The following is a 27,569-nucleotide window of genomic DNA, read 5'->3' on the forward strand; positions in this document are numbered from 1 at the left end:
TTCACTGCAGAGGATCTATTGATGAGCAAGTGATGGAATTATACATTTTTTCCAAATCTGTTCCCATGAAAAAACAAACTCATCTACATTATGGATGGACTTAATGTAAGTACATTTTCAGCTGAATGTAGTTTTTGCATGAACTATTGCATTAATGTATGTTTTCATTACTTGGGAGCATCAGAGGATTCAATTTCAACATGTTTTGTTTGCTCTGTTTATTTTTAATAAAGGATCATCCTCATCTCGTTTCATTAGAGCTCTGTAGTAAATGTTGAGTCAGTACTGGCCCTGATAAAAACATTTAGAAGCTCAATAACAGAGGAAAAACGCATCTGAACTACCAAAATCCACCACAAGAGAGCAGTCAGACTATGAACGGGAATGCAGAAAGGAACTTGTTCACTGGAGAATCACCTGCATGCAGGCACTTGACCACAGATAACTAGCAGTGGTTTATATAATGAACTGAGAATTGAAACAGAATGCACTCTTATATTATTACTTTTTACTTGGATTGCTGATATGCTTATTGCTTGCTTCAAAAATGTATGTTTTTATATACATTTTAGACCAAAACACGGTTTTGTTTATGTTTATGGAGAAGTATATGATTGAAAGTAAGTATGCCATTCCTAGCTCCCACTGAATATGACTCACAAGAGCTGCTGGGATGCTGATGGCTTTTCGTTCTTTGTGTGTGATTTCAGCCACAATTGTATAAATGTGTGTGTGTGTGTGTGTGTGTGTGTGTGTGTGTGTGTGTGTGTGTGCGTGCGTGCGTGTGTGTGTGTCAATGTTTGTGTGACAAGAGGCTTCATCAGTGAATAAGCCTCTGGGTTCATGGATGTAATGTGAAGACTCAAGAGCAAATGAAGATAAGGACAAACTACTGAATTTGCATTACCAGAGATCAAACAGCTCTTCACCGAAATCAGCTGAATACTTCAAGTGTCCATAGATTGTCATATGATGTTAATTTGCATTGGAAAGGATCTACATAAATCTTCCACTGTGTAGTGAAAGAAATGCAATTAAAACACATAAACCTTTATTCACTGACACGAAATTCTGGATATATTATGGCTAAAATGTTAAATACCTAAAATTACTCTAAAAGTCTGAATATTATTATTTTTTAATATTATTATTATTATAATTATTTATTTATTTATTTATTGCCAAATGTGCTTAAGGACAACTTTTAGTTAAAACTGTAATTTAATAGGCTTAACATAATTTATAATAATATGGTTAATAAGAAATATTAAGTCTCACTTTTCATTATCTTATAATTATTTATTTATCTTTAATTCACACCTTGTTGTAAGTAGCAGTTTATTTGGAGGCGCAATTTGCTTTTTATCCAGCGCAGGGCGCGTGTAACGTCACTTCCTGATAACCCGGAAGTCACTCACAGTGTACTGGTATAAATAAACTGCGTGTTCGCTGTTTGTTAGCTGTTTTCATCCTTCTGCGTGTTCCGCTGTTTTTAACCGTTTTTAAAGTAGCACTTTCGTTCAGAAGTGCTGTATTTTTACGGGAGATGGGAGTCCCCGCGTTTTTCCGCTGGTTGAGTCGGAAGTATCCGTCAATAATAGTACACTGTCTTGAGGAGAAGGTGAGAAACACTAGCATCTCATCGACTGTTTAATTAGATGCGTAATGAGTAATTTAGTTATGATCATGTTGGTTGTAATCAAATGAGGTTTACGGTTCTGGCTCTCAGCTGTGATTTTACACTTTATTACAGGTTATATGTGTGCGTTTCAGTCCACGTGGTTTAATTGTAGTCGATGTTTTGATTGAATACATGTTTACTCTGGTTAAATTAGAGACGCGAATGTATGGTTGTGTCCCAAACACCTTTTGAAGGTTATTACCTAGTCCTAGACCGCATTTTTAGGGTACCTACATGTATAAGACCGCTCGAAAAATCAACCAATCACAGATAATTATGCAAATTTCCAGCCAATTGTAAGGATGAAGGTGGCTCAAGTACCTAATCAGTAATATTTCGCTTCAAAACGCAGCTGTAATGCATTGTAACTGAAGTAGTTTGACAGTTTACTTGGGTTTTAAGACTGCAATGTCCAAAATGTATATCACTTAGGTTTTGCTATCTTTTTATGTTTCCCTGGCAGGATCACAAAACCAGTCATAAGGGTCAAAAATCTGAAAACTGGATAGATAAGCTTTCCATTGATGTATGGTTTGTTAGGATCGGACAATATGTGGCAGAGATGCACTATTTGGAAATCTAAATATTGAGAAAATCACCTTTAAAACTGTCCAAATTAAGTTCTTAGCTATTCATATTACTAAGCAAAAAATAAATTTTACAGTAGGACATTTAGAATATATCTGTATGGAAAATTATCTGAATATACTAATGATTTTTGTCTTGAAAGAAAAATCCACAAATATACCCGTGCTTCCTAAGACTTCTGTCTGACTTTTGTGCAGGGTCATATACATGTAAATAATCATAATTTCTTCTCAGGCCAAGGAGTACAATGGTATTACAATCCCAGTTGATACCAGCAAACCCAATCCAAATGAAGTGGAGTTTGACAACCTGTATCTAGACATGAATGGAATTATTCACCCGTGCACACATCCAGAGGACAAGTGAGATTTTCTCATTAATGCATTTATTCAAAATGTTTTTTTAAGTGACTTTATTACAACATTATTTTAACTCTTTGCAGGCCAGCACCTAAAAATGAAGATGAAATGATGGTTGCCATTTTCGAATATATTGACCGTCTCTTTAACATCGTTCGCCCGAGACGGGTTCTGTACATGGCAATTGATGGTGTGGTATGTATCGTCCTTTATAACATCTCGATTAGGCCTGTTTGAGACTGGGTGCATGTTGAGCTTTTAGTATTTCTGCTTAATCTCTGTACAGAAAATTGTAGTTTCTGAGTCAATAAATTGGCTATTTCATTTAATAATGTTCTTAATTTCAGGAGTTGGCTACTGGGAATTATTACAAACTGGTGGTGAAATCATAGTTCCATTTTAAGTGCTAGAAGCTAATATTTCTGTATTTTTATTAAATGTTATAAGTTGGACATTTATGGTTAGAACATAACTCCATATGGAGTTCATAAGAGTTTGCTGAAAGATAATAGAAAACATAAAAGCTGGCATGACAAAACAAAGCTAATAAGATCGATGAAAAGTATTAGTACATAGTTTAGCAATTTGTCCGAACTCTGGTTTCCACAAATAAAGCCAGCCTGATTGATAAGGACTTGAGTACATAAAAGGACCATCGATAATCTCTCTAATACACTTATATCAGTACATTCATGCAGTTGACCATCTCAGTAACCATTTCTTGTGCTCCTCATCTGTGTTCTTGAATTGTTTGTAGGCTCCTCGTGCCAAAATGAACCAGCAGCGCTCAAGACGCTTCCGGGCATCTAAAGAAGGAGTGGAGCTTGTAGAAGAGAAAAATAAAATGAGGGAAGAAGTTATTCAGAGAGGTGAGAGATGTTGCACCTCTATTGATGTTTAAGTTGCATGTTAACACTAAATGTTGATTTGGTGTTTGTGCACATGTTCTGGTTTACCAGCCTGATAGATATTTCTCTTTTTAGGTGGTTACCTGCCACCCGAGGAAATAAAAGAGCGCTTTGACAGTAACTGTATCACCCCTGTAAGTGTTCATTTATTTTGGGTGGTTTAATGAAGTTATGCATCTTCTGATTATGTTCAGGCCAAACGTCATCTACATTTTCTCCACTTTGTTTCCTTGTTCATAATTTAAGGACGGCAGGAAAACTTTTGTCAGATGTAATGAGTAGTTTTCCTGTTTTGTGTTTAGGGGACTGAATTCATGGATAATTTGGCCAAATGTTTGCGATATTACGTCGCAGACAGACTGACCAATGACCCTGGATGGCACAATATCACAGTAGGTCATACGACTCCTCAAATCAAGTGTAACATTTGGTGTTTTTGTTCTGCTGCGGGATGTGACCAATAAATAAATACTTTGTCCTGCAGGTTTTCTTGTCAGATGCCAGTGTTCCCGGAGAAGGAGAGCATAAAATTATGGATTTCATCAGGAGACAGAGAGGTACAGCTGATAATTCGGGTTATGGTCTTGTTGTTAAAGTCTTCTGAAATATTAATTTGATTTATTGAAGACTTTTCTTTTGAGTTGAATGATTAACTTCAAATATTTTCTAATAATGCTGAAGACTAATAATGTATGATATGTGACTAGCAAAGGTTTTCTTTGGTCTAATGTCTCATTTGGGTCATTTTTCTTTTCCAGCTCAGCCAAATCATGACCCAAACACACATCACTGTCTATGTGGAGCTGATGGTAAAGTTTTAAAATGTTGAAATTAGCTGCGTATTTTAGACTTCAGTGAACAAACTCTGAAAGTGTAAACCGGAAATTAAACTTGATCCTACATACATTTTTACAGGTTGTTAATAGTCTTATTTATGAATTTGAATTTATTAGTGCATTATTTTTGTTTATAATTTTGTATTTGACTAATGTCCTTCAAATTGCACAGCTAAACACTTTCAGATTGTTTCACAATTAAAACCCCTGTTCAACTTTTCTTATTCAGTAGATTTTCACTTGAATATATACAGTATATCAATAAGTAAATTTGGCATAACTTAAATTTCATGATGACTTTAAGCTACACACAACATAATTTTGTTCACTGATTGAGGAGGGAGTTATTAAATCTGTTTGGTTTTATTAGTATGTATAAGGGGATCTGATGCACAACATTATTCCTGTAAGTGAACGAATGAGGAAACCTGTTGCTTTTGATTAGTCTGAGAGGAGATGCTTCAAAACATCCAACTGACTGAAAGCTTATGCTATTTACATTAATGAAGAACATTAGCTGCATGTTTATGTAACATAAGTGTTCATCTTTTTGTACCTGCTAGAGTCACCATTCTCTAAAACTTAGCTGGCTGAAAATATTATGAACTGCCCATTTTAAAACAACAATTCAGTTCAGTGAACCTTATACATTATTTTTTTTCAGCTGATTTGATCATGTTGGGTTTGGCGACGCATGAACCCAACTTTACCATTATAAGAGAAGAGTTTAAACCCAACAAACCCAGACCCTGCGCCCTGTGTAGTCAGATGGGCCACGAGATCAAAGACTGTCAGGGGCTGGCCCGAGAAAAACAGGGCGAGGTAATTGACTCATCCATCAGCCCAAACCGTCATATCAACTCTATTTATGAACTTATATTTTGTGTTTTCTCTCTCAGCATGATGAATTTGCAGACACAGTTCCGGTATCAGAACAGGAGTTCATATTCATCCGGCTGTCTGTGTTACGAGAGGTTTGTTTGCTCCACTTTTAAAGAAATGGTTTACTCAAAAAATGAAAAATTGCTGAATTTACTTCAGCTTGAGGCTGTACAAGATAAAGATGTTTGTTTTTCAGATTTGGAGAAATTTAGCATGACATCACTTGCTCACCAAATGATTCTCTGCAGTCTTTGTGGGTTACTTGTGGATTATTGTGATGTTTTTATCAGCTGTTTGGGCTCTCATTCTGACGGCACCCATTCACTACAGAGGATCCAAGTGTTGTCATGCTAAATTTCTCCAAATCTGTTCCCATTAAGAAACAAACTCGTTGTTGAATAACCAGTTTTCAAATTTTCAAAGGGTTTTATGCTTGTAGTTTAATTGTGTCTGACTATTGGTATATAAGAAAAATGTGATGTTTGCATGTGCACAATTTGCTGCCACAAAACCTGGGAAATGTGAATTTGTTCTAAAATGTTTTGGATGACCATATTGCTAGTATAGTTTTCTTTTCATCTCAGTATCTGGAGAAGGAGTTAACGATGGCCAGCCTGCCCTTCCCGTTCAACTTCGAGCGGAGTGTGGACGACTGGGTGTTCATGTGTTTCTTTGTGGGAAACGACTTCTTGCCCCACTTACCATCTCTTGAGATCAGGTACACTTACAGAAGCTGCTTTATTTAGTTTGTGGTTTCCGTGCGCTCTACTGTGAGTTCTGACTCTCATCTGTCTTCAAACAGAGAGGGTGCCATCGATCGTCTGGTGGGCATCTACAAAGATGTTGTGCATAAGACCGGGGTGAATATTTCAGTGTCTATATACTAAATTTTTGAAGTCCACATACATTTTTTTTTTTTAATTATTATTATATTCAATGACGTGACTTGATTTAACCGTACGAAATTGATTGAAGAGAGAAATGTATAAATAACCTCCATTTTTCTCTTTCTCTAGGGCTACTTAACAGAAAACGGCTTTGTCAATCTCGAGCGTGTCGAGCTTATTATGCAAGCCGTAGGGGTGGCAGAGGACAACATCTTCAAAAAGCGCAAAGACGACGACGTGAGACCACACAATAGATGTTGTTTGCTGTCAACACGGCACAGCAGAGGGCTTGTGACCTCTGACTCCTCACGCCGATGATTGATACAGAAATGTGCACTTCATTGGGCTCATCATGGCCTTTTATTTCTTGCAGGAGAGTTTTAAACGGAGGATGAAGGAAAAGAAAAAACGAATGAAAGTGAGTGGAAAATGTGTTTTTGGAAGCAATTAAATGTGAAGAGGTTTTACAATATTTCCTTTTGAAAGGTTAACGCATACATCTACAGTTTCTTTGAAAGACGGTGAGTTGAATTCATTCACAAGGTCGTTTCATTTAGCTGACAGTGGCTGAATGGTTTGCATCTTGACCCTGCAATAAAAATCATGCATTCACTCACAATGAATGTGCATTTATATCATGCAAATAACACACATTTTTATGGAGGTGAATTAGTAGGACTGGATGATGGAGTTGAGTAACTTTTTTTGCACAGATTTGTAAATTAAAATTAACATATGAACCAATTTAACAAATATTTCTTTCATTACTGTGAATCTAAAGTCTGCAGATGTATCTAAATCATGAACACTTGTGACTTGCCCTCTTTGCAGGCCGACAAGGGTCCATCATTTGTCCCTGGAGGCCAGTTTTCCCCTCAGGCTCTGGGCGGCAGAGACAGACCCATGGCAGTGCAGAACGCCAGACAAGCTGCATATGAAATGAGGATGCAGGGAAATCAGCGCAATCAGGTCTGTCTTTGTGATTTGTACATATGAACCACAGTAAATCAATACGAGTGCTAAGAAAACCCCTCAAATTATGGTTTACGAAAACTACAATGACGCAGCACAACAGTTTTCAACACCGCTAATAAACAGAAATGTTTCTTTAGCAGCAAATCAGCATATTAGAATGATTTCAGAAGATCATGTGACACTGAAGACTGGAGGAATGATGTTGAAAATTCAGCTTTGCATTACAGAAGTTCATTATTAAATCTATTCAAATAAAAAAGTTTTTTCATTAAATTGTAGTAGTTTCTCAATCCTGTATTTTGGTCAAATGTAGCCTTGGTGAGCTAAAGAGACTTCACAAACATTAAAGCTTTTGCAGACCTCAGAATCTTGGTAGATAAATAATCTCTTCAGATAAATAGATTTGATCATGTTTTTGCAGTGAAATAATCCTGCATTATTGTTAATCACATTCTTTGTTGATAACATGAATGGGATATTTACTGGAAGACCTGGACTTCTGTACTGCATTAAAGCTGTTGAATTCGTCCTGAGTTTCATGGTTGTTTGGTCAAGTCAGCTGTTTCTGTTCTCTTCAGGATGCAGCTCAGTCCTTGAGAGCCATGATGAGAAATGGGAAGGCATGTATCTTTTCCTCTTACTCCTGCTCTCCTGTAAAATGTGTATACATGTTTTAAATGGTTTATGCTTTGACAGTATCTGCGATTTTTTTCGAATATGACTCTCTACTTTGAAGTGTATAACAATGTTTCTGTGCTTCCTTTCAGAGTCCTGCCGGAGCCAGTAATGAAATGGATAATCGTGGTGTGAAACGTAAAGCTGAGGACAGTGACAGCGAACCAGAACCAGAAGATAATGTCAGGTAATAACAGCAAAACACTAGAAATGGGCAACAATGCAGATTTGTTGTCCAGTAGCGGACTAGACGAAATTTAGACAAATGCCTAGACAAATTAATAAGGTTTCATTGATGAAAGCATTATTTAACATTTTACTTTGAGTAATTCATTTGTTTATTCATCTTTTTTTAACCTTGATGATAATGATGACAATAATAATAAAAATAAAAAGTACTACCATTCATTGTTGGTTCATATTAGCCCAGGTCCATTAAATATTGTTTAATTTCAAAATTCCCAGTTAATGAAGCTTAATCAATACTGTAGAATTACTTTTCACTATTAAATGGAGTTTGTTAACAAATTGAACCTCATTTTAAAGAATAAGTCATGTCTTGTATCCTTTTGTTTATATAAATGTTGTTGTTTGCACCACAGAGCATTGAATTAAAATAGAAATAGTCCCGATTTCTAGCACGCATCTCGAGACTTAAGCATTTTTTTTTGGTCAATTCATGTTAACAAACGGAACGTTATTGTAAAAGATTATTATAAATGTATTCCTCTTTTCATTATTCTTTAGAGAAAAAATAGCATACATCTCGAGATTGTAATTTGTTACGTTGCTCTTGGTTTTTCAGTTTTTGAAGTTTATTAAATGCTTTAGTTAACCAACTGCATGAGAAATATGTGGTAAAGTGGTATGATGCTTTTTATTTTATTTTTATTCTTTGGAACATTGCATCTACTTGGAAGTAGTCTTGCATGCACCAAGACTTTTGCAGTCTGTTTTTAAACTGTGTATCATATGCAAAAGCCCCATATACCTTTCCAATTGTGGTCTGGTGTGTCTCATACTAGCTTAATTATACCAGCCTTCCTTAAGGCTACGAATCAATAAGGAAATCCACAAACTAGGGCTGTCCAATAATTCTTTTTAGAATTTTGAATATTCATTGAATTTAAAATAAAAATCCACATTCGAAATGAAGAAAAAAAAACGTTGCTTTGGAATTTTAGCTGTGTGTCAGCTTGTCTTATCAGTGGAGCATGAAATGCTACAACAAATGTAAGACAATGTCTTTTAAATTTGAATAGGATTTGAATATTGATTACGAAAAAAAAAAACAAATTTAGTTTAACCATTTTGACAGCCCTACCACAAAATGAATTCTTTTTTTTTTTTTTTGCACATGCCTACACGCATCCATGTGAATCCTGCAAGAGTCTTTGACTGATGCATCTCTCACAGGTGATTAATACAGCAAATGTTTCAGTCATTAGCTTTCCAACGCGGTCTAAATCAATTGGTATTCATGGAGGTCTTCCGTGTCCCATGTGGGACACTGTAGAGGTTACACTAGACAGATGCAGCTCATCCTTGATTATGTGAGCTGCATTTCCAGAGCATGTCAAAACATCTAGACCAGTGCTAAGGTGGAAAACAAGTTTCCGTCGCCTCTTAATGGAGCCAGACAAAGTGGGAATTTCTCCTAGGCATGCATATGCATATAAGTGAACCCGCTTGAGTTTGGCACAGGAGAGCTTGGTCTCGTTTTAATGAATTTGGGCCCGTCTTTGGAGAAAACGACAAACTGAGAGGTGTATGTATCTGTGACTGTTATAAATTTGTTTGGCAGGTTATGGGAGGAGGGCTGGAAACAGCGTTACTACAAAACCAAATTTGATGTGGATGCGACGGATGATGAGTTTCGGAAGAAAGTGGTGAAGTCGTACGTGGAGGGCCTGTGCTGGGTGCTCAGGTATTACTATCAGGTAAATCACTGGTACACACACCTCAAACACCATTTACAGGCTTCATTAGATCAATTGTGTGTGGTTCATGATGTCTTCAATGAATTGGGTTTCCCACAGTGTTGTTTTAGTGCCACTGAGATCCTAATATAGTTTTATTAATATTTAACAGTTCATAAAACTTATTAAAACGTTTTAATTTTAAAGTTGTTGTAATTTGTCTGTTTTTGTTTTTATACATAGTTAACTTTTTTTACACACACACTTAGATTAAAATAACACTGATTTCAGATCATGCTAAATGCTGTTCTTCGAACAATACACATGTTGTCAATATAATGAATATGTACACTCATTTATTTTTATATTAAAGCATTTAACATGCAGTTTTAACTTTTATTATAGCAGGTAAGAGGCACATTTACGCCGGTATATAAAAATAGAATTTGCACGGCATAGAATTAAGTTTTAGTTGTTAATTAATGACCTAATAATGAATGTAGTTGGTCAAAATGATTCGCAAAACCACAAATGAGTGAATAAATTGATGGATTTTTAACAATTTGAAATGCTTGCTTTGAGAACATAAAAAATAAGTTTACTAACTAGTAGATCATTAAATTTGTCCGGTTTTGTTGCTGTTTATTTGATCAAAAATCCAGTACAACAGGAATATTGTGAAGAGTTATTTATACTTTAAATAAAATGTTTAAAAGAACAGCATTTATTTGGAATTGAATCCGTTCAGTGCATCTTTGAATAAAAGGAAAACTTCCTACATTGGTTTTCTTTCACAGTTGCTAAAGCCTTGGGCCTTAACCAAAGCCAGCATGGATATAACACACTTCTGTCTTTTTGTTTTGATCAAAATCAAATCCCGTTTTAAAGCAGATCCATCAAATGCTCTAGAATCTCCTTCGCTGCTTCTGCTTGTTCACCAGCTCAAGGATCAAACAGCTTTGTGCTGTGTTTGCGCTGCTCTTTGAGCCGGTTAGTGTTATCTAGTTGAGTTTTAATGCGGGGTCTTGATCTTTAGCTTGAAATTCAGTCATTAGAGCTCTGTTCTCTCCAGCAGATCTCCGGTTGATTAGAGTTCTGTGTGCAGGGATTTGTCCGCAGTAATTGGAGCTCTATATATATATATGCACAGCCTGCACTCGCTCCATGTGCTCGGCGGACGAGAGCCGTCCCACGGGAACCACTGAACAGATTCATTATAGAGTCTCACTGCTGCGTGAGACATGTTTGCTCCCTTCTGCCACATTCGCTAATTTGCACACACACACACAGCCAAATGGTAGATGAGAGGAGGCATTACTGCTGAGTGTGTTCAGGGGCAGATCTCTACATGGCTTTTATTTACCCACATTAGGGTGTCTATTTTTTCAGTTGAGGGGTCATGAGTATAATTTCTGTTGTGCAGGTTTCTTGCACCTTTTTGCCACTTGACTGAATGGCAATTTAAATACGGGAAATTAATAGATTGGTTGACTGTAAAGGAAGCAGAAAGTTGCCACCACCTGCCAGACCAAAGAGATGCATTCTCACGCATATATTTGAGCCAATAAATCTTTCATCAATTATAAATAGAAATAAATTATATACGTGTGTGTGTGTTATGCAAAATTATAATTTATGGGCTATTTACCCATAGTAGTAGTCATAGAATGAGTACATTTATAAATATTCAGTAAATGCAAGATATTGATAGAAAGGCTTATCTTTTGAAATGAATCAGTACCGTATTTTTTGGACTAAGTGGCACCTGAGTATAAGTTGCATCAGTCCAAAAATGTCATTATGAGATAAAAAAAAAAAACCACAAGTCGCACTGGACTATAAGTCGCATTTATTTAGAACCAAGAGAAAACATTACTGTCTACAGCCACGAGAGGGTGCTCTATGATATCTATGATATTCTATCTATGATAGCATAGAGCGCCATCTGGCGGCTGTAGATGGTAATGTTTTCTCTTGGTTCATTTCTCTCGGTTCATGTCAAATTAATATTGATAAATAAGTCACACCTGACTATAAGTCGCAGGACCAGCCAAATTATGAAAAAAAAGTGCGACTTATAGTCCGAAAAATACGGTATTTAGTAATAAACTAGATTACCCTGCAATTATATTTAATGTATATGATGCATTCAACTTTAACTGCATACAGTACTTATATTAAGTGTTGTGTAAAATAAAAAAATATTAAGTGATTAATGCGCCCTTATTCTCGCAAAATGTATGCATTTATAAACCATATCTACCGAAAATGTAAAATGTCACACTGGGACTTTATGGGCAACTTTGCATGAAGAAATGAATCGTTGGATCTTGAATCTTTTGATTTCAGGATTAATTAAGTGCCATTTCAAAGAATTGATTCTCAACTCCCAACCGTAGGAAAAGAAATCCAGATACAGGCATCCATTTACAAATTTCCTATTTTCTTTCTTAATGTATTTTCCCTGCTTGTTTTTGGATCAGTTTTTTTGGGCTTGTACTTTTTTAAATCTACTTAACAATTTTGGTGACCTTAACAGTAATAGACATGGACTAAATCCAGAAATTTTGGTCTTTTTAATAGTTTGTGTCTTTTGTTGAGGCTCTCTCTTAAACTATCTGGTCTAAATGCCCTCTGGAGTGTTAATTGAGCTGTAGGTTTGACGGTGTATCAAGGTCTTCCATTGTAAGTGTGACAGGCTAATGGAAGAGGTCTTAAGAATGACTTGGATTGAAGGTCTTTCCAAAAATCGAGCGTTTCTGATTAAAGTTACTGAAGATGTATTTAACTCGTCTTTGTGTGGTGCGACGGATGTCTCTAAGTGTCTGTTTTTATGTCACAGGGCTGCGCGTCCTGGAAGTGGTATTTTCCCTTTCATTATGCTCCGTTTGCCTCCGACTTCAAAGACATCAAGGGCATGTTCAGCGATTTCGAGAAAGGGACCAAACCGGTAATTTGAAACACATTGCAGCACTGAGCCAAAACAAATAGTGCATAAGTGTTTGTGTGTCAGTGCATTGTTCTTGAATTGCTGTTGACTCTTGATTTAACTCTGTGTCATCATATTTCCTCATTTGTAGTTCAAACCTCTGGAGCAGCTCATGGGTGTATTTCCTGCTGCCAGTGGAAACTTCCTGCCACAAACCTGGAGAGCTCTGATGACAAACCCAGTGAGTGACCGATCTATAATGCTTTTTAAGTGATCGAGAATGCAGAGCTGCATTTTGATTTGTCATTTTGAGAATTTATATAGATGGGTCATGAGAATTTCTTTTATTATTATTTTTTTTTAAATGCCCAATCAGCAGATTTATTAGGAGCCAAGCACCTCAAGTATCCATCGGTTTTCTTATATCAGATTTTTCATTCCATAATTATATATTCATTTATAGCTATCTTTAAATGTGCAAGACAAGCAATTTAATTTATTTTTTTCTGAATGCAATTTAAGTTTCATAAAAAAAAAAATTGCATTCAATTTTAAAAAAAAATTTTTTTTTTTTTATTCAGCTTTATAATTTTATTGTTTTTATATTTTCTGGCATGTTGTTTTGATTTTTTTTTTTTTTTTTTTATTTTATTATTTTTTTTTTTTTTAGAAAGTTTTTCTATATTATTGACAATTGTGCACTGTAAAACCAGGGACATGTCTGAATGTAAATGGCATGAATTTGAATATTCCTAACCTTTTTTTTTTTTCTTTCTGTTTTTGAATCGGTCTTTAACAGGAATCTTCAATCATTGATTTCTACCCTGATGACTTTGCCATTGATTTGAACGGGAAGAAGTACGCCTGGCAGGGTCAGCACTCAACTTTGAGCTTCACCGTCTGAACAGGAGGAGGGAATACTGTATTATAATTTCTGTCATTGTCATTTGCTCCTCTCCTCTCAACAGGTGTTGCTTTATTACCGTTTGTCGACGAGCGGAGATTACGAGCAGCGCTAGCAGACGTCTACCCTGATTTGTCCCCAGAGGAGGGTGAGGCATATTCTTTTATAGCCGAAAAGTAGAAATACTGACCAGTCATGTTGCATAGTTTTTTTTTTAATTTAAAAATAAATAGTTTGTGCTTAAGTTTCTTTAATGTTGTAATCTTACAGTACCATCCTATGGTTGTTTTCAGTGAGAAGGAACAGTCTAGGAAGTGATGTCGTGTTTGTGGGGAAGTCCCACCCCCTTTGTGACTTCATCCGGGAACTCTACCTTGCAGAATCTCATGAGGTACTGATCTTCCTCTTATTATTAAAAACAAGATCATTTACATAAAATTATATTTTTCGTTTTTTGTCATTAGTAATTTGTGAATGAAAATTATAAATGTTGCCGTTATATCTAACTGAAATTAGTTTTTTCATCTTTATATTATTTAAAATTTCTATGCAATTTATAGGTGTGTGTTTGTATGTAATATTTCTAAAATGAAAAATTATAAATAAATTAAAAGATAATCTAAAGTGTTATCAATAATCTGTAGTCTGAAGTGTAATGTCCCAATCCTCTCTCTCAAGGAAACTGAGATCCCTGCAGAACTTTGCCATGGAATCCAAGGTATATTAAATCTAGATGAAGACCCTATTCTACCAGATAAGTAAGGGACAACACAATTATCTTGTTTTGTTTTTTTGTGCTTTTTCATGTTTTGTCATTACCTGGGTGATGTCTGTTGAGGCACTTGAAACTAAAGCCTCACAAATCCTGTGAAACACCCTTTTCTTTGTCTTTCTCAGACCAGTGGAGTCGCCCATCCCAACACTGAGAGACATCAGCAGCAACAGTGCTATTGGGTAAGAGTTGGTTTTAAACATCAACCGATTATCAGCCAATCTCAAAGTGGCCAATTATCATCTGATTCATAGGACTGATGATCAGTGCAGGGCTCGACATTAACGCTTGTCTGGGACAAGTGGATTTTGTGAAGGGGCAAGTGAAAAATTTTTACTTCCCCGACCGGTAACCTGATCAAAATTTAAATAACAAACAATAACTAGGGCAGAACCGAAACTTTGGCGAGAATGATTTTATTACCTTGTTTAAACGGCAACTAATTACGGTTAATGTATTGACCGTATCAAGGTCACGTTAGTTGAGACTCACGGAGAAATCGACGCAACAGCACACAACAATAAAAACATGAACAAACATACTGCGGTAGAAAAATATATATAAATATTCTATATAATATGTGCAACATCACATGAGCAGGAGTGATGTTTTCCCGACTTTCAGATTTTATACAGCTTTAGTTAAACAAGTAATATTAGCTGACTTAAATTTTAGACACTATGGATAGTTTTTGCTGCTTTTCAAACTAAAATAGTTATAAGCAAAGCCACAGAAGAACAGTAACACATCTGCGAGCAACACACAACAGTCTTTCGTCAAGAAATTAATCATTTTTTAACGAGTCAATGATTCAGCCAGCCATTTAGAAAAAGGTTACTTAATTTTTTTAACGAATCAGCTGAATCAATGATTCACTCATTAAGACAGTAACTTGGTTTAATTTCATATTTAGAAGTATCATTGCATTTTTCCAACATTTCATATTGTTGATTACTGATTTCATTACTGATTGGTATCAGCCGTATAGTGTCTTATTATTCTAACTTAATGTATTGATCACATGTAAGAATTCAATGTAAAAAGAGACAAGTAAATTTAATCAGTCTAGGAAAATATTGTCCTTCATAAAGTTTTTAAAAGTGTGACCGCAATCAATTTAAGGCAAATATCTAATAAAAAAGTACTATCTGATAGAGCACTGATGAAACTGCTTCAGAATAAATTATATTTTTGACAAATTTAATTGTAACAAAAAAAAAACTTTTTTTTTTTTTTTACTTAAGTGGATGGTTGATTTACTCGTCTGAAGGACAAGCTCATGTCAAAGCTTAATATCGAGCCCTGAGTGTATATAGAGCTATATTCCTTTTGAATTGCTATTTTCATTTGGGTTATTAGTTTGTGTATCAGTTATTTGAGCATTATGAGCTACTAAAGGACTCGTGTATCAGGCATTAAAACATCGGCCTTGTCCTGCTGATATTTACTGGCTCCTCTAGAGGTCAGATACGGCATGAAACCCGGATTTGTTCGATTAAAAAACTTCAGATGCAGTCTGGTTTAATGCCATCCGTCTGAATGAGATGTATCTAGGCATTGCACTTAAATGTTTGTACTTAAATGCTGATGTTTTCTGGTTGGCAGAATCAAATTCAAGGATCCGCAGTATGATGATTGTTTTGTGTTCAAGGCTGTTATCCTACCAGGGGCAAAGTAAGTATTAAGACCTTTTGAATACTCGCATGAAAGCAAGTTTGAATGGACTTTTTAGTGATGTTTAATATTTTATATTTTACAATTTCTCACTTCAGGATCCCTGACAAGGTTCTTAAACCGGGTGATTGGGAGCAGGGTAACCGCGGCCCATGGAGACCTCAACTGGGATTTAACCCAAACCGCCAACAAGCCCATCTGGACCAATCAGGTTTCAGAAAGCTGAAGTAAGTGATTAAAAATCCCACCCAATCCATCAGTTTATTTTGTTGAGTTCTTGCATGTAATGCTTTTAAGTGGTATTGAGTAAGAAGAAAGCAAATTAGCACAATAGTTGGGATAAAACGGGCTAATTTAACATCTGGTGAATTCAGGCTTCATTGATGGGAGATGAATTATGCATGGTGTTTAGAGGAGATGTATGCAGATGATGCGCACCAAAGACTTAATTTCTTAATGAAAGCTGTTATTGGGTTTGATTTGGATGGTGCAGACAGGTGTTCTTGGACTTCAGATAGTTCTGTGATCTCTAATTTGTAATCTTTATTTCATTATTAAGATTGTGTTTAAATATTTCGCCTATTAGGGATATTTTAGTAGTTTAGATCAATTATCAACCTTTTCCAATCTTGATCCTTTTATTTTATTATCAGAGATTATACTAATGTGGTTTCTTGATTATTTAATTTAAAAATTATTTTTTTGTGTGTGTGTGCACATGTTTGTTTTTATTTTAGTAGGTCAACTTTTAAATTATTTTGTTCCAATGTCATTTCTGACTGAATTTTGTTCCAGGTAATGTTAATTTAATAATTCATAATTAATCTAACAATTTTATATTGAGTTTTAATTTAGCTTTATTTCAATTTCCTAAGTTTTTAATACTTTAATTGTACTTGCTGATAGCAAGTGAACCCCAAAAAAATCTATTTACTCGACAGTCAACCAATTCTGGGACAATCTGACCAACTATGGACCAGAAATATAATTTAGGATTAAATTATATAAAGTTTTTGAAAACCTCAAAGACCTCCAGATGCTACAAACCCTGATTCTCAATGTGTATATAAACTTCCATCTTCAGTTAATGCTAATGTTTTCTTTCTTTTTTCAGTCATTATGTGGACCGAAATCAAGGGCGGGGTCAGTTTGGAGCCAGCCCATCTTATGGGGCTCAGCAAAGGGGAGGTCATTACAGCAATGCCCCGCCCCCGAGAAACTATCACCAAGGAAACTACCGTCCACCCCAAAGAGACCATTACCCTCAAAACCAGTGTGAGTTTTACACTTTCCAAGAATGGGACTTTGTCTGGTTGGCAATAGTCTTTTCATTAAAAAAAAAGGGGCTTTTCCAAAATTATAAAAAAAAAAAAGGATTGCAAAATGGCAATATTGTGTGCACTGCATGTCCCAGTAATCATTTGGATCTTAATAGCAGCATGAACATATGTTTTTGTCAAATATCCAGCAAAAGTAACTTATGACATCCAGTTCCTCACACCGATGTTTTTGTCATACAGTCACTCTTATTCCAGAGTCTGAGAGAATGTTCTCATGTCTAAGCCGTGTTTAATACAGTAATTTGGTGACACTGTGGGACAGCAGTCGCTCTTAACGTGTACAGTGAGCTTCAGTCCTCCTCAGTGTCTCTGTCGGCCCCCGTGAGCGGCTCCCGTCTCCTGTGCTGCTCTCCTCCGCCGTCACTTTGATGTGGTAATTTGCAAGTTGATGAATAATCGCATCTGTGGGCAAATGGAAGCCGCCCTGCTGCCACTTGATGCAAATAGAGGTTTGGGGTTTGTGCTGATCACTGCTGCTCTTCACTGGCCTGTGCGATGAGGCCCTCACGCAAAACCCTCCAGTTACACGTACAGCACGCTAACCACCCTGCATGCCATTCATGCTTCTATGAATAAGGCAATCAGAGTAAATATATATATATATTTATTATTAATTCTTGAGCTGATCTGATATTTGATTATAGTTTTGTATAATATATATGTATATCTATATCAGCTCCTTTGTTAGAGAATTTTAATAGTGACTTGATGTTAATTTTTGGGTAAACTATTATTTAGTTGATCCAAATTTATCATTTTCTTCTGTTACACAAAAAGAGATGTTTAGCACCTCTGTTTTTTTTAATATAAATTTTTTTTAATATAAATGTTATAGATGTTTTTTTTAATATAAATTACTATTATTCAGCAGTGATTTATTCATTTTAACAAAAGGGATTTAAAAACATTTATAATGTTACAAAAGATTTCCATTTCATATTAATGCTGTTCTTTTTAACTTTCTATTCAACAAAGAATAATGGAGAAAAAAAAAGTATCACAAAAAAATCAGTTTAAGTGACATGACATACTTTACAACTTCTATGTTAGTGCTGATTTCCTTTTTTTCTTTTCTGTGATTACTGACTTAATGTAGTACAAGAGTATTTACAGTTTTATGCAGCTCTTTTTGGTCCTCCTTGTTGCTCAACAGCCCCATTTACTTTCATTGAAAAGAGCAGCATGAACATTTTCATAAATATCTCCTTTTGTGTTCCACCAAAAAAAAGGGAGATTTCGCTTTTCTGCCAATTTTTTTTTTTTTTTACTTTAACACTTTCATCAGTCACGTCACTGCATTGATCAGCTCATGAGGTTTTCTCAGACCGCTCTGCTGGTGCCGTTTCTCTCTAGAGAAGTGAGTCTGTGCCAGTGACCAAATCCTCGTTAACTCTTCCCAGCTCGCTGTCTTTCTCCCTCTCCCTCCTGTGGTGTCGGCTCAATGCAGAGTTCCCGTGACATGCCGAAGTCTTTTGTTAACCCTAATCAAAACAGCTGGTGCTAAAGGACCAACTTGTGTATTACAGTCCTGGGGTCTTCAATCTATGGATATTGATAAGCTGTATTGTAGAGGTTCATTACAGAGATCAGGGTCCATTTGTGTGTATGTCTGCGCTCTGGGACGATGTAATCCCTGTTAAATTAATGTGAAAACCGTTTACTGTTGTGTTTTTAATGCGTAATCCTATTTGGGCTTTGTGTCAACTGGCTTTACCTTCCCAACATTCAGTGTGTGTGGACTGCGGTCGGTGTTTGTTGAGAGCAGGATGAATTGGCTGTAATTTCGTCTTTCGTTTGACTGGTTGTGAGATGAGCCGGGATGAATTAGTGTTTGATAATGGAGGTGTAAGTGGGTGGTCCGTTCTCTTTCTCTCTCAGGTCATTAGATCTCATACTGGATTTTTAAAGGTGTTTATTGGCTGTCAAATTAAAAATGTCTAGGACGTCTGACAGCAGCCGTTGATCACCTCAGAAGAGTGTCTCTCATCCTGCTTTTACACTGCATATAAGAGTTGATGGATGAAGACATTGTAGCTTATTTTTTTTATGTTTGGTATCATTCACTTTGTAAAGTTATATCCAACTTTGAATCTCCACTATGACCAAAAAACATGCAGTCTGTACAAGCACTGGAAGAGCATTAGTAAAGGAGTAGCTCACCCAAAAATATAAGACCATTGAAGATGTTACCTTTTTCTTCATGGGAACAGATTTGGAGAAACGTACGTAGCATTGCATTTTGCTCATCAATGGATCCTTTGCAGTGAATGGGTGCCATCAGAATGAGAGTCCAAACGGCTGATAAAAACATCACTATAATCCACGCCATCATCAGTTACCATCTTGTGGTGAAAAGCTGCATATTGGTTAAAAAAAAAAAAAAGTTTAGAAACAGTTTTAGACCGGTTTTATTCTTTTCTTTTAATACCCTGATGATTTTATCAGCAAATCTGATGAAGAAACACTTTACATCTTGGATAACCTGAGGTTGAACTATGCCTTTACTGAACTTTAATGCACTTTTAGGAAAATCAAATACAAACTGTACAACAGTCACATTTAAAATTTGACTGTAGAGTACTTCCATATACTTCATTGAGTTTAATTGTCTGATTTCTTCATGAGCACAGAGAGCTGTGAACTGAATGCAACCGCTCTGTTTTTTTTCTCAAAAATGTCAACTAAGCCTTAGTCTGTTAAATTAGGTGCATGCAATTTTATTATTTTCTGTGTTAAAGCTCTTCGCATTGACCCTAGGTCACTTTTTAAAGCCATAAAATCCCTTTTGGCTTCCAAACAGGGAAATTATTTTGGTTTCTTTCCATTGTTACTCCACCTTCAAGCCTACATTTGTATATGACAGCTTTCTCTTTTGGGCTGAAGTTCTTGTCTTTGTCCCACTCCTCTCTCACACACACACACACACACACACACACACACACTCATCTCTGCTCCTGCCCTATAAAACAAACAGCTCGGAGCCCCACAGCTGGTGATCACCTTGGCAACAGCGGATCAGGAAAGAAGCCGCTTGCTACTTTTTTTTAAGTCTGTCTTTGTGAAGGACCAGCAGCGCTGGAACTCGAGCACTTGAGCTCGCCGCAGCGTCGGCTGATGAATGCTTATTTCATTTAGCACGGGAAGAAATGCAAATGTGCCACTTTTGACGGCCCACCTTCCCCCTCCCAAACACTAAATCCTGTTCATATTACTGAACAACACGATTCACTTCATCTCTCAAACTGTTTTCGCTTAAATTGAAAGCTGATACAAATTAGGTTAATTAATTCTATCTCATTTATTTAGCGTTGAGACCTTTTACCCCGCTGTAGCCTGGTCTTTGGCTGTGGTGGTGGTTGTTTTGCTGCTTAATGTCAAAGAATGATTACAAAATTGATTTTCTAGAACACCTCCCACTCAGCAGTGCTTCATGTAGCGTTTGAAATATTATCTTTAGACGGCTGTAGCAGCTCTTCAGGAAATCATTGTCGTTTTAGATTCAAGGTTCTGCATTAAACCAAACAAATGAATTGAATAAAAATATATTTATTTTTTATCACATTCTGAGTGGTGCTTGCCTATCCAAAACTTGCTGTTAAAATGCTAGGGTTTTAGGGGAGGATGCCAGTGTCTTCCTAATGGTTTTTTCAGTGCCTCTATGTGATTGTTTTTAATGGTCTGTAGAACTTTTTTGTATTCTAGTGGTTACTAGGGTGTTGACAGTGTGTTTCAAATAGGTTTTGCTTATTTCTAGGATATATTTTTGTTCGTTTTAGTTGAGAGGATATGATTAGCGGTATTTTATTTATTTATTTATATATAAATCTCCTGGGTGAGGACATCTTCAATGTAAATAGCTGGGAAGATATATTTTTCAAGTTTTTCTTGAGAAAAGAGTTTTGGGAGTTATAATTTCAGTGCATGGATTTTTTTTTTTTTATTTGTTTTATCCTCAACCCAATTTTAATTCACTTAAGATTCCTCTCCGATAATTTAAGTCTGACCTTTAAGGAAAGTCACACCTCTCCTCTAGACACAATTTGAGGAATCTTTAAGTAAATGCCACTAATACAATTAATTGCCTGTTTTCATCCTCACAGATTCCCGACCAGCTCCAATGAATGACGCTGCACCGTATCCCAGGTAAGATGTTTTCTCTGTACTCATTGTCACGCATGTTTGGTCCAGAAGGTTACGGTGCACCTGTGACAGTACGGTTCCAGCTTGTCTGGATTGTGTCTCTACAAGCATACCAGGGCTGAAATGAGTATTCAGAATTATTGGCAGTGACTATAAAAAAACAAAAAACAAAAAAAATGCATGTTAACCGATGTTGTTGAATAGTCATTTAATCTCATGTGCCTTAATGTAAGGTCCTGCAATAACACTGTTTGACCATTTGGGCACTTTAGCACAAAACTGTAATCCAGCCCTCCCACATGGAGTCTAATAGAAGTCATGCAAAACCGAACCAGAAGAGTGTGGAAATTAATTTGTTTTCAACTAGAAACAGAAAACGTGGTCATGTGTAAACGTCCTTATATACTTGAGGCACAGTTTATTTTCGTTCCTCGGTTGGGGCGTCAAAAAAATCCTTTATACGCAAACAGCGCTTTACTGTTAGTGAACATCCTGATGCTGGCTGGGAGTGGCATTTAGATAGAAAAATTATGCACACTTTCCTGAAAAATGGTGTCGGTGTTCCTTTCAATTAGAATTGTAACTTGACTTTCTGATATACAGCAGATATATGAACATGCATAGAATATGTAAAACTCAATTTTACCGAACTGCAAAAGCATTAAATGCCTAATGGTGCAAAAAAGTTTAATTACAAATAACAGTGGGTACAGAAAGTATTCAGACCCCATTACATTTTTCAGTCTTTTTTTATTGCAGCCATTTGCTAAAATCATTGAAGTTTTTTTCTTTTTTTTCTCTCTCTCTCTCAATGTACACCCACAGCACTCAATATTGACAGAAAAACACTGAATTGACATTTTTGCACATTAAAAAAGAAAAACTGAAATATCACATTGGTCAAGTATTCAGCTCAGAATTTAGTAGAAGCACCCTTTTAAACGAATACAGCCGTGAGTCGTTTTTGGAAAGATGCAACAAGTTTTCACACCTGGATTTGAGGATCCTGCCATTCCTCCTTGCAGATCCTCTCCAGTTCTGTCAGGTTGGATGGAAACGTTGGTGGACAGCCATTTTCATGTGTCTCATTCAAGAACAGTCACGGAGTTGTTGTGGAGCCACTCTTTCGTTATTTTAGCTGTGTGCTTAGGGTCATTGTCTTGTTGGAAGGTGAACCTTCGGCCCAGTCTGAGGTCCTGAGAACTCTGGAGAAGGTTTTCGTCCAGGATATCCCTGTACTTGGCCGCATTCATCTTTCCCTCGATTGTAACCAGTTGTCCTGTCCCTGCAGCTGAAAAACACCCCCTCAGCCTGATGCTGCCACCACCATGCTTCACTGTTGGGACTGTGTTGGACCGGTGATGAGCAGTGCCTGGTTTTCTCCACACATACCGCTTCGAATTAAGGCCAAAAAGTTCTATTTTGGTCTCATCAGACCAGAGAGTCCTTCAGGTGGGGGCTTTCCTGTGTCTTGCACTGAGGAGAGGCTTCCGTCGGGTCACTCTGCCATAAAGCCCAGACTGGTGGAGGGCTGCAGTGATGGGTGACTTTCTACAACTTTCTCCCGACTGCTACCCCAGAGCTCAGCCACAGTGATCTTTTGGGTTCTTCTTTACCTCTCTCACCAAGGCTCTTCTCCCCCGATAGCTCCGTTTGGCCAGACGGACAGCTCTAGGAAGGGTTCTGGTCGTCCTAAACATCTTCCATCTAAGGATTATGGAGGCCACTGTGCTCTTAGGAAACTTAAGTGCAGCAGAAATGTTTTTGTAACCTTGGCCGGATCAGTTCCTTGCAACCAGTCTGTCTCTGAGCTCTTCAGGCAGTTGCTCTCACATGCGCTGTGAGCTGTAAGGTCTTATATAGACGTGTGTGGTTTTCCTAATCAAGTCCCATCAGTATAATCAAACACAGCTGGACTCAAATGAAGGTGTACAACCATCTCAAGGATGATCAGAAGAAATGGACAGCACCGGAGTCAAATATGAGTGTCAAAGCAAAGGATACTTAGGATCATGTGATATTTCAGTTTTTCTTTTTTAATAAATCTGCAAAAATGTCAACAGTTGTGTTTTTCTGTGAATATGAGGTGCTGTGTGTACATTGAGGGAAAAAAAAAAAAAAACTGATTTTAGCAAATGGCTGCAATATAACACAGAGTGAAAAATTTAAGTGGGTCTGAATACTTTCTGTACCTACTGTACAATTAGAATCTATTAAATTTGGAGATGGAAAGACAAGAATCAAAATTTGGCTGGATTAAACTACAAAAAAGAAATAGGAGCACTGTGTATCACAGTCAAAACTTGGCACATTAAATGAAGGGAACTGAACGTCTTCATACAAATATTGAAGGCTTTTTTTTTTTTTTTAAACCTTTTAATGCCTGACAAAGTAACATTTGTAAACCGCTATATTTCTGCTGCTCAAGTGCCACCTACTGGCAGAGAACTAATTTCCGTTCAGTAAGCCATCATCTGTTTTTGTTCAGACCAGGGCGAAAACTGACCCGTTTTTTTTAATCCGTTGTAAATTTGAACTGGTGGATTGATAAGAAGCTAATATGCCTTCTAAATATCTAAACGATTAAGACGGCAAGATATGTAAAAAAATAATAATAATTAAAAGGCTGAAATGTGAAGTTTGGTGAAAACCTGTATCTGAACTCTAAATCGCGTTTCTTAGTCATTTTAAGGTTTAACATGTTACAATAGACTACAGCTATTATGATGTTCCATGATATGTATTTTGCTATACTGTGGATACAGTTCACAAATTCAAATGTAGCATTTGTATAGTTTTGTTCAATTTGGTATGCTTTGTAAATTCACACAAATAATGACAGTCAAGGCTGAATGTTTTTATCGTCTGTGTGCAACGCTGTACTACACAGACATTAATAATCAAACAAATAGAGCATAGTTACAGACCAAACTAGTAGAGTGCAAATCGCCGACTGAGGGATTGTGTACGGTCAGCAGTTTTTTTGCAAAAACTATTTTTCTTTTTTTTTTTTTTAGATGGGAGTTTTTCTACATACCCTAACTGTCATGAACTGGAATGCACAGAGTTCATGCAGAACTTGACAAGACAAGCATTTGAGATTAAAAAGTATGTTAGTGAGGGTTTTTTTTTTTTTTTTTTTAAGAACATGGATGATCGTTTCACTAGATAAGACCCTTCTTTCTCAGCTTCAGAGCAGTCTAAAGTTGCATTTTTAAACTGCATTTTGAAAGTTCAAACTCGCTTGCACCATAGAGGTCCACTATATGGAGAAAATTCCTGAAATGTTTTCCTCAAAAAAAATTTATTTTCGACTGAGTAAAGACTGACATCTTGTAGGACAAGGTGGTGAATACATTATCTGCTCACTTTTGTTCTGGAAGTGAACTAATCCTTTAAATTTGATTTGAATAATCCTGCAGATGCACAAGAATAATCTACTGATTGGTCTGTGAAATACTCTGAAACGACGGAGCAGACTCCAGTAAGACTTTCCTCTCCTGGTGTTAGCGGTCTTCCTGTGCAGGATGCGAGTTATTGATGTTCTTCCTGGGGGGGCCGGACTGAATTAGTTTCTCTGCGTGCTAAACAAATGTTCTCTTAAAGAGGTTTGCAGGGCTTAATGAGGCAGCACTAATGCGGTTGTGCTTCACCGTCTCTTGTGCGCAGGGGCCACTGGGGGCCGCACAGAGCCGCCATTGATTCTGGCTCCAGACCACTTCAGGAACTAATCAGCTTCTTTTGGTTCAACTTTTTAGGCCCGGCTGCCCATTGTGGCCCCGTGTCACCTTAGGTCAGTAGTTATTAGAGCAGAGTTTCTTTAACCCTTCGGGATGGAGCCGAATGAAACTCACAAGGAACCTGGAGGAGGGATTATGGATTCCTCGGGAAGATTGTGAGCTGCGTCAGTAATGAGGGATGCTGATGTCCAGCTCTCTTCTTTAGAGAACGATAGATGTTTGGGGAGGTGAGCTGGTTTACGGTGGAGCACAGGTTACAGCAGTGTTATTTGAAGCGTTCGGGAGACTTTAGACTAGTTTTGATGGCGATGGGTGAAGTGGGAATAAAAGAACGAGCTGGCCTTTGCATTACAAAGCCACTTCAGCTGAAATCTCATTATTTGTACTGCTGGATTTGAGGTTTTTGTGGTTTCACATGAAAGATTAGTGTTTCCGTAGTCTTGGAAAACCCAAAAATATCAGGGAATGGTAAAAATGTGATCATTCAAGCCTCAGATAAGTCATGGAGGTTAATTAATTGTGAAAATATATTTAGCTAAATATGCATTATACGGTTTAAAATGTTAGGGTCTGTGAGGTTTTTGAAAGACTTCTCTTCTGCTCAACAAGGGTGAATTTATTTGATTTAAAAAAAAATGTGATTCTCTTTTTTTTTTTTTTTTGAATATATTTTAATGTAATCTTATTCCTGGGATGCACAGCTGAATTTTCAGAATCATTACTTCAGACTTCAGGGTCATATGATCTTTAAAAAAAACATTGTAATATGCTGATTAGCTGCTCAAAAAAACATTTCTGGTTGTTATGAGTGTTGAAAACCCTTGGACTGCTTAAAAAAAAATTAAAATTTTTATATCAAATTTAAAGCATTTGAATATATAAAAATGACATATGTGAAATTATTCAATATTTAGAAGCTGTTAGATTTTGTTTGGTAATTTTATTTAAACATTACACAGTATCTAAAATGACTGGAAATGAACAAGTCTTAGAATGTCCAGCAAACAATGTGTAAATATTTTTTTTTTTTTCAATTCTAGATGTGCTCTAGAAATATTTCAGTCGATAGGAATTAGTAGTGCAATAGGGATTTTATTTTTCTCTCCCTGCTAGAGCTTCTTGAAGACGTTGTTTCTCTCTCTCGCGCTCTCTCTCTCTTCTGTGAGTGTTTAAAGTGACCATTGTGTTTGCTGAAGCGAGTGCTCTGATCTCCACAGGTTCCAGCATGGATCTCACGGTTGGGACCGGTCCATGCAGTCCCAGGGCACTGCGTACCAACAGAACCAGCAGCGAGGACGAGGAGGATGGAGACCCCCTCAAAACCAGCAGGACAGCCACAGAGGAGGACAACAGCAGGTCTGACCGTCACCTCATCATTTCAATGAAAACACGCAGGTGTAAACTCTCGCGCTCATAGAAAGCTCTGCTTGTCTTTCAGGGGTTTGGAAAGGGTTATGGGTTGCCTCCGCCGTCAAGACGCAACAACTGGAACTGATCTCTCTCAGCCTTATGTGAAAGAAGGCTTCTTATTTTCTATTCCAAGCAAACATTGTCTTTTTTGGGCTTTTAATTTGTAGAGATTTTTTTTTCTTGTTTTACTGACAAAATGTTCTTATGTACTTATTTTTAAGAATATGCCTGTAAAACTTATGAAATACACAAGTGACAAGACTGCTGAGTTTTGCTTTTTGTTTTTTTCTTCGTTTGTGTGTTTTATTAGGAGTTCATTAGGTACCCAATTTTTTATGCAGATCTAGTTATTAACTGCTGTGGAGAGCAGAGTCAGTTTTTGTAGTCTATTTTAATCTTTAAATGAATATTCATTGCTTATTTCTTGGCAATTATGCAGATGGACATTTTGAGAGTTGGTTTAAAATTAGCCTTGAATTAATTAATGGATTAAACTGGTAATAATGCAGAGTGGACTAAAATGTATGAAACATTTGTTTATTTACTTAATTACGTTTTTCGTTAAATTCATGTAAAATAAGATTGAGCAATGCAAAAATAAAGGTCCATATACACAAATGATTTAAATGTAACTATTTGGGAAACAAACTATTTCTTACAAAATGTTTCATAAGGAAATACATTTTATGAAAGGTTAAAATATATAAAATAAGCTTGCTTTAATATCAGTTGTGGTTTTCAATATGAATTGAGATAAAGAAAGTATAATCGCTTTCAAAATTTAAAGCACATAAAAGTACGAAAATATATTGCTATATGTAGTTTTTAAAATCTAAATCGCCTCAATTAAGATCTTTAACAAGCTTTTTTGCACGCTCAAATGTGGGGAAATTTCACTAAGAAATGCTAGAAAGTTTCATCCTTAATTGAAATGAAACATTAAGTAAAAT

The 27,569-nt window shown here is 36.5% G+C and overlaps 1 protein-coding gene across 1 annotated transcript; it reads left to right on the plus strand.

Moving 5' to 3' along the window:
• Positions 1 to 1,395: 1,395 nt before the first annotated feature.
• Positions 1,396 to 26,880, plus strand: xrn2 (5'-3' exoribonuclease 2). Its single transcript, XM_052586443.1, has 31 exons — positions 1,396 to 1,621; positions 2,504 to 2,631; positions 2,712 to 2,823; positions 3,386 to 3,497; positions 3,612 to 3,670; positions 3,839 to 3,928; positions 4,021 to 4,093; positions 4,295 to 4,345; positions 5,037 to 5,194; positions 5,272 to 5,346; positions 5,839 to 5,972; positions 6,057 to 6,114; positions 6,271 to 6,378; positions 6,515 to 6,559; positions 6,973 to 7,110; positions 7,695 to 7,736; positions 7,884 to 7,978; positions 9,596 to 9,731; positions 12,553 to 12,660; positions 12,791 to 12,880; positions 13,439 to 13,511; positions 13,608 to 13,691; positions 13,837 to 13,934; positions 14,222 to 14,301; positions 14,441 to 14,497; positions 15,921 to 15,989; positions 16,088 to 16,216; positions 17,104 to 17,264; positions 21,430 to 21,472; positions 26,427 to 26,565; positions 26,648 to 26,880. The coding sequence occupies exons 1-31, from the start codon at positions 1,547 to 1,549 to the stop codon at positions 26,702 to 26,704; spliced, it is 2,877 nt and encodes a 958-aa protein (XP_052442403.1). The 5' UTR covers positions 1,396 to 1,546; the 3' UTR covers positions 26,705 to 26,880.
• Positions 26,881 to 27,569: the final 689 nt, after the last annotated feature.

This window comes from Carassius gibelio, chromosome B20 (genome assembly GCF_023724105.1).
Source record: "Carassius gibelio isolate Cgi1373 ecotype wild population from Czech Republic chromosome B20, carGib1.2-hapl.c, whole genome shotgun sequence".
Classification (NCBI taxonomy): Eukaryota; Metazoa; Chordata; class Actinopteri; order Cypriniformes; family Cyprinidae; genus Carassius; species Carassius gibelio.

Excerpts from the sequence above, each read along its gene's own strand:
- xrn2 (XM_052586443.1), top strand. The coding sequence starts at position 1,547 with ATGGGAGTCCCCGCGTTTTTCCGCTGGTTGAGTCGGAAGTATCCGTCA. Across the intron at positions 4,346-5,036 it reads CTGTCTATGTGGAGCTGATG|CTGATTTGATCATGTTGGGT; the intron begins GTAAAGTTTTAA and ends ATTTTTTTTCAG. Across the intron at positions 7,979-9,595 it reads GAACCAGAAGATAATGTCAG|GTTATGGGAGGAGGGCTGGA; the intron begins GTAATAACAGCA and ends TTTGTTTGGCAG.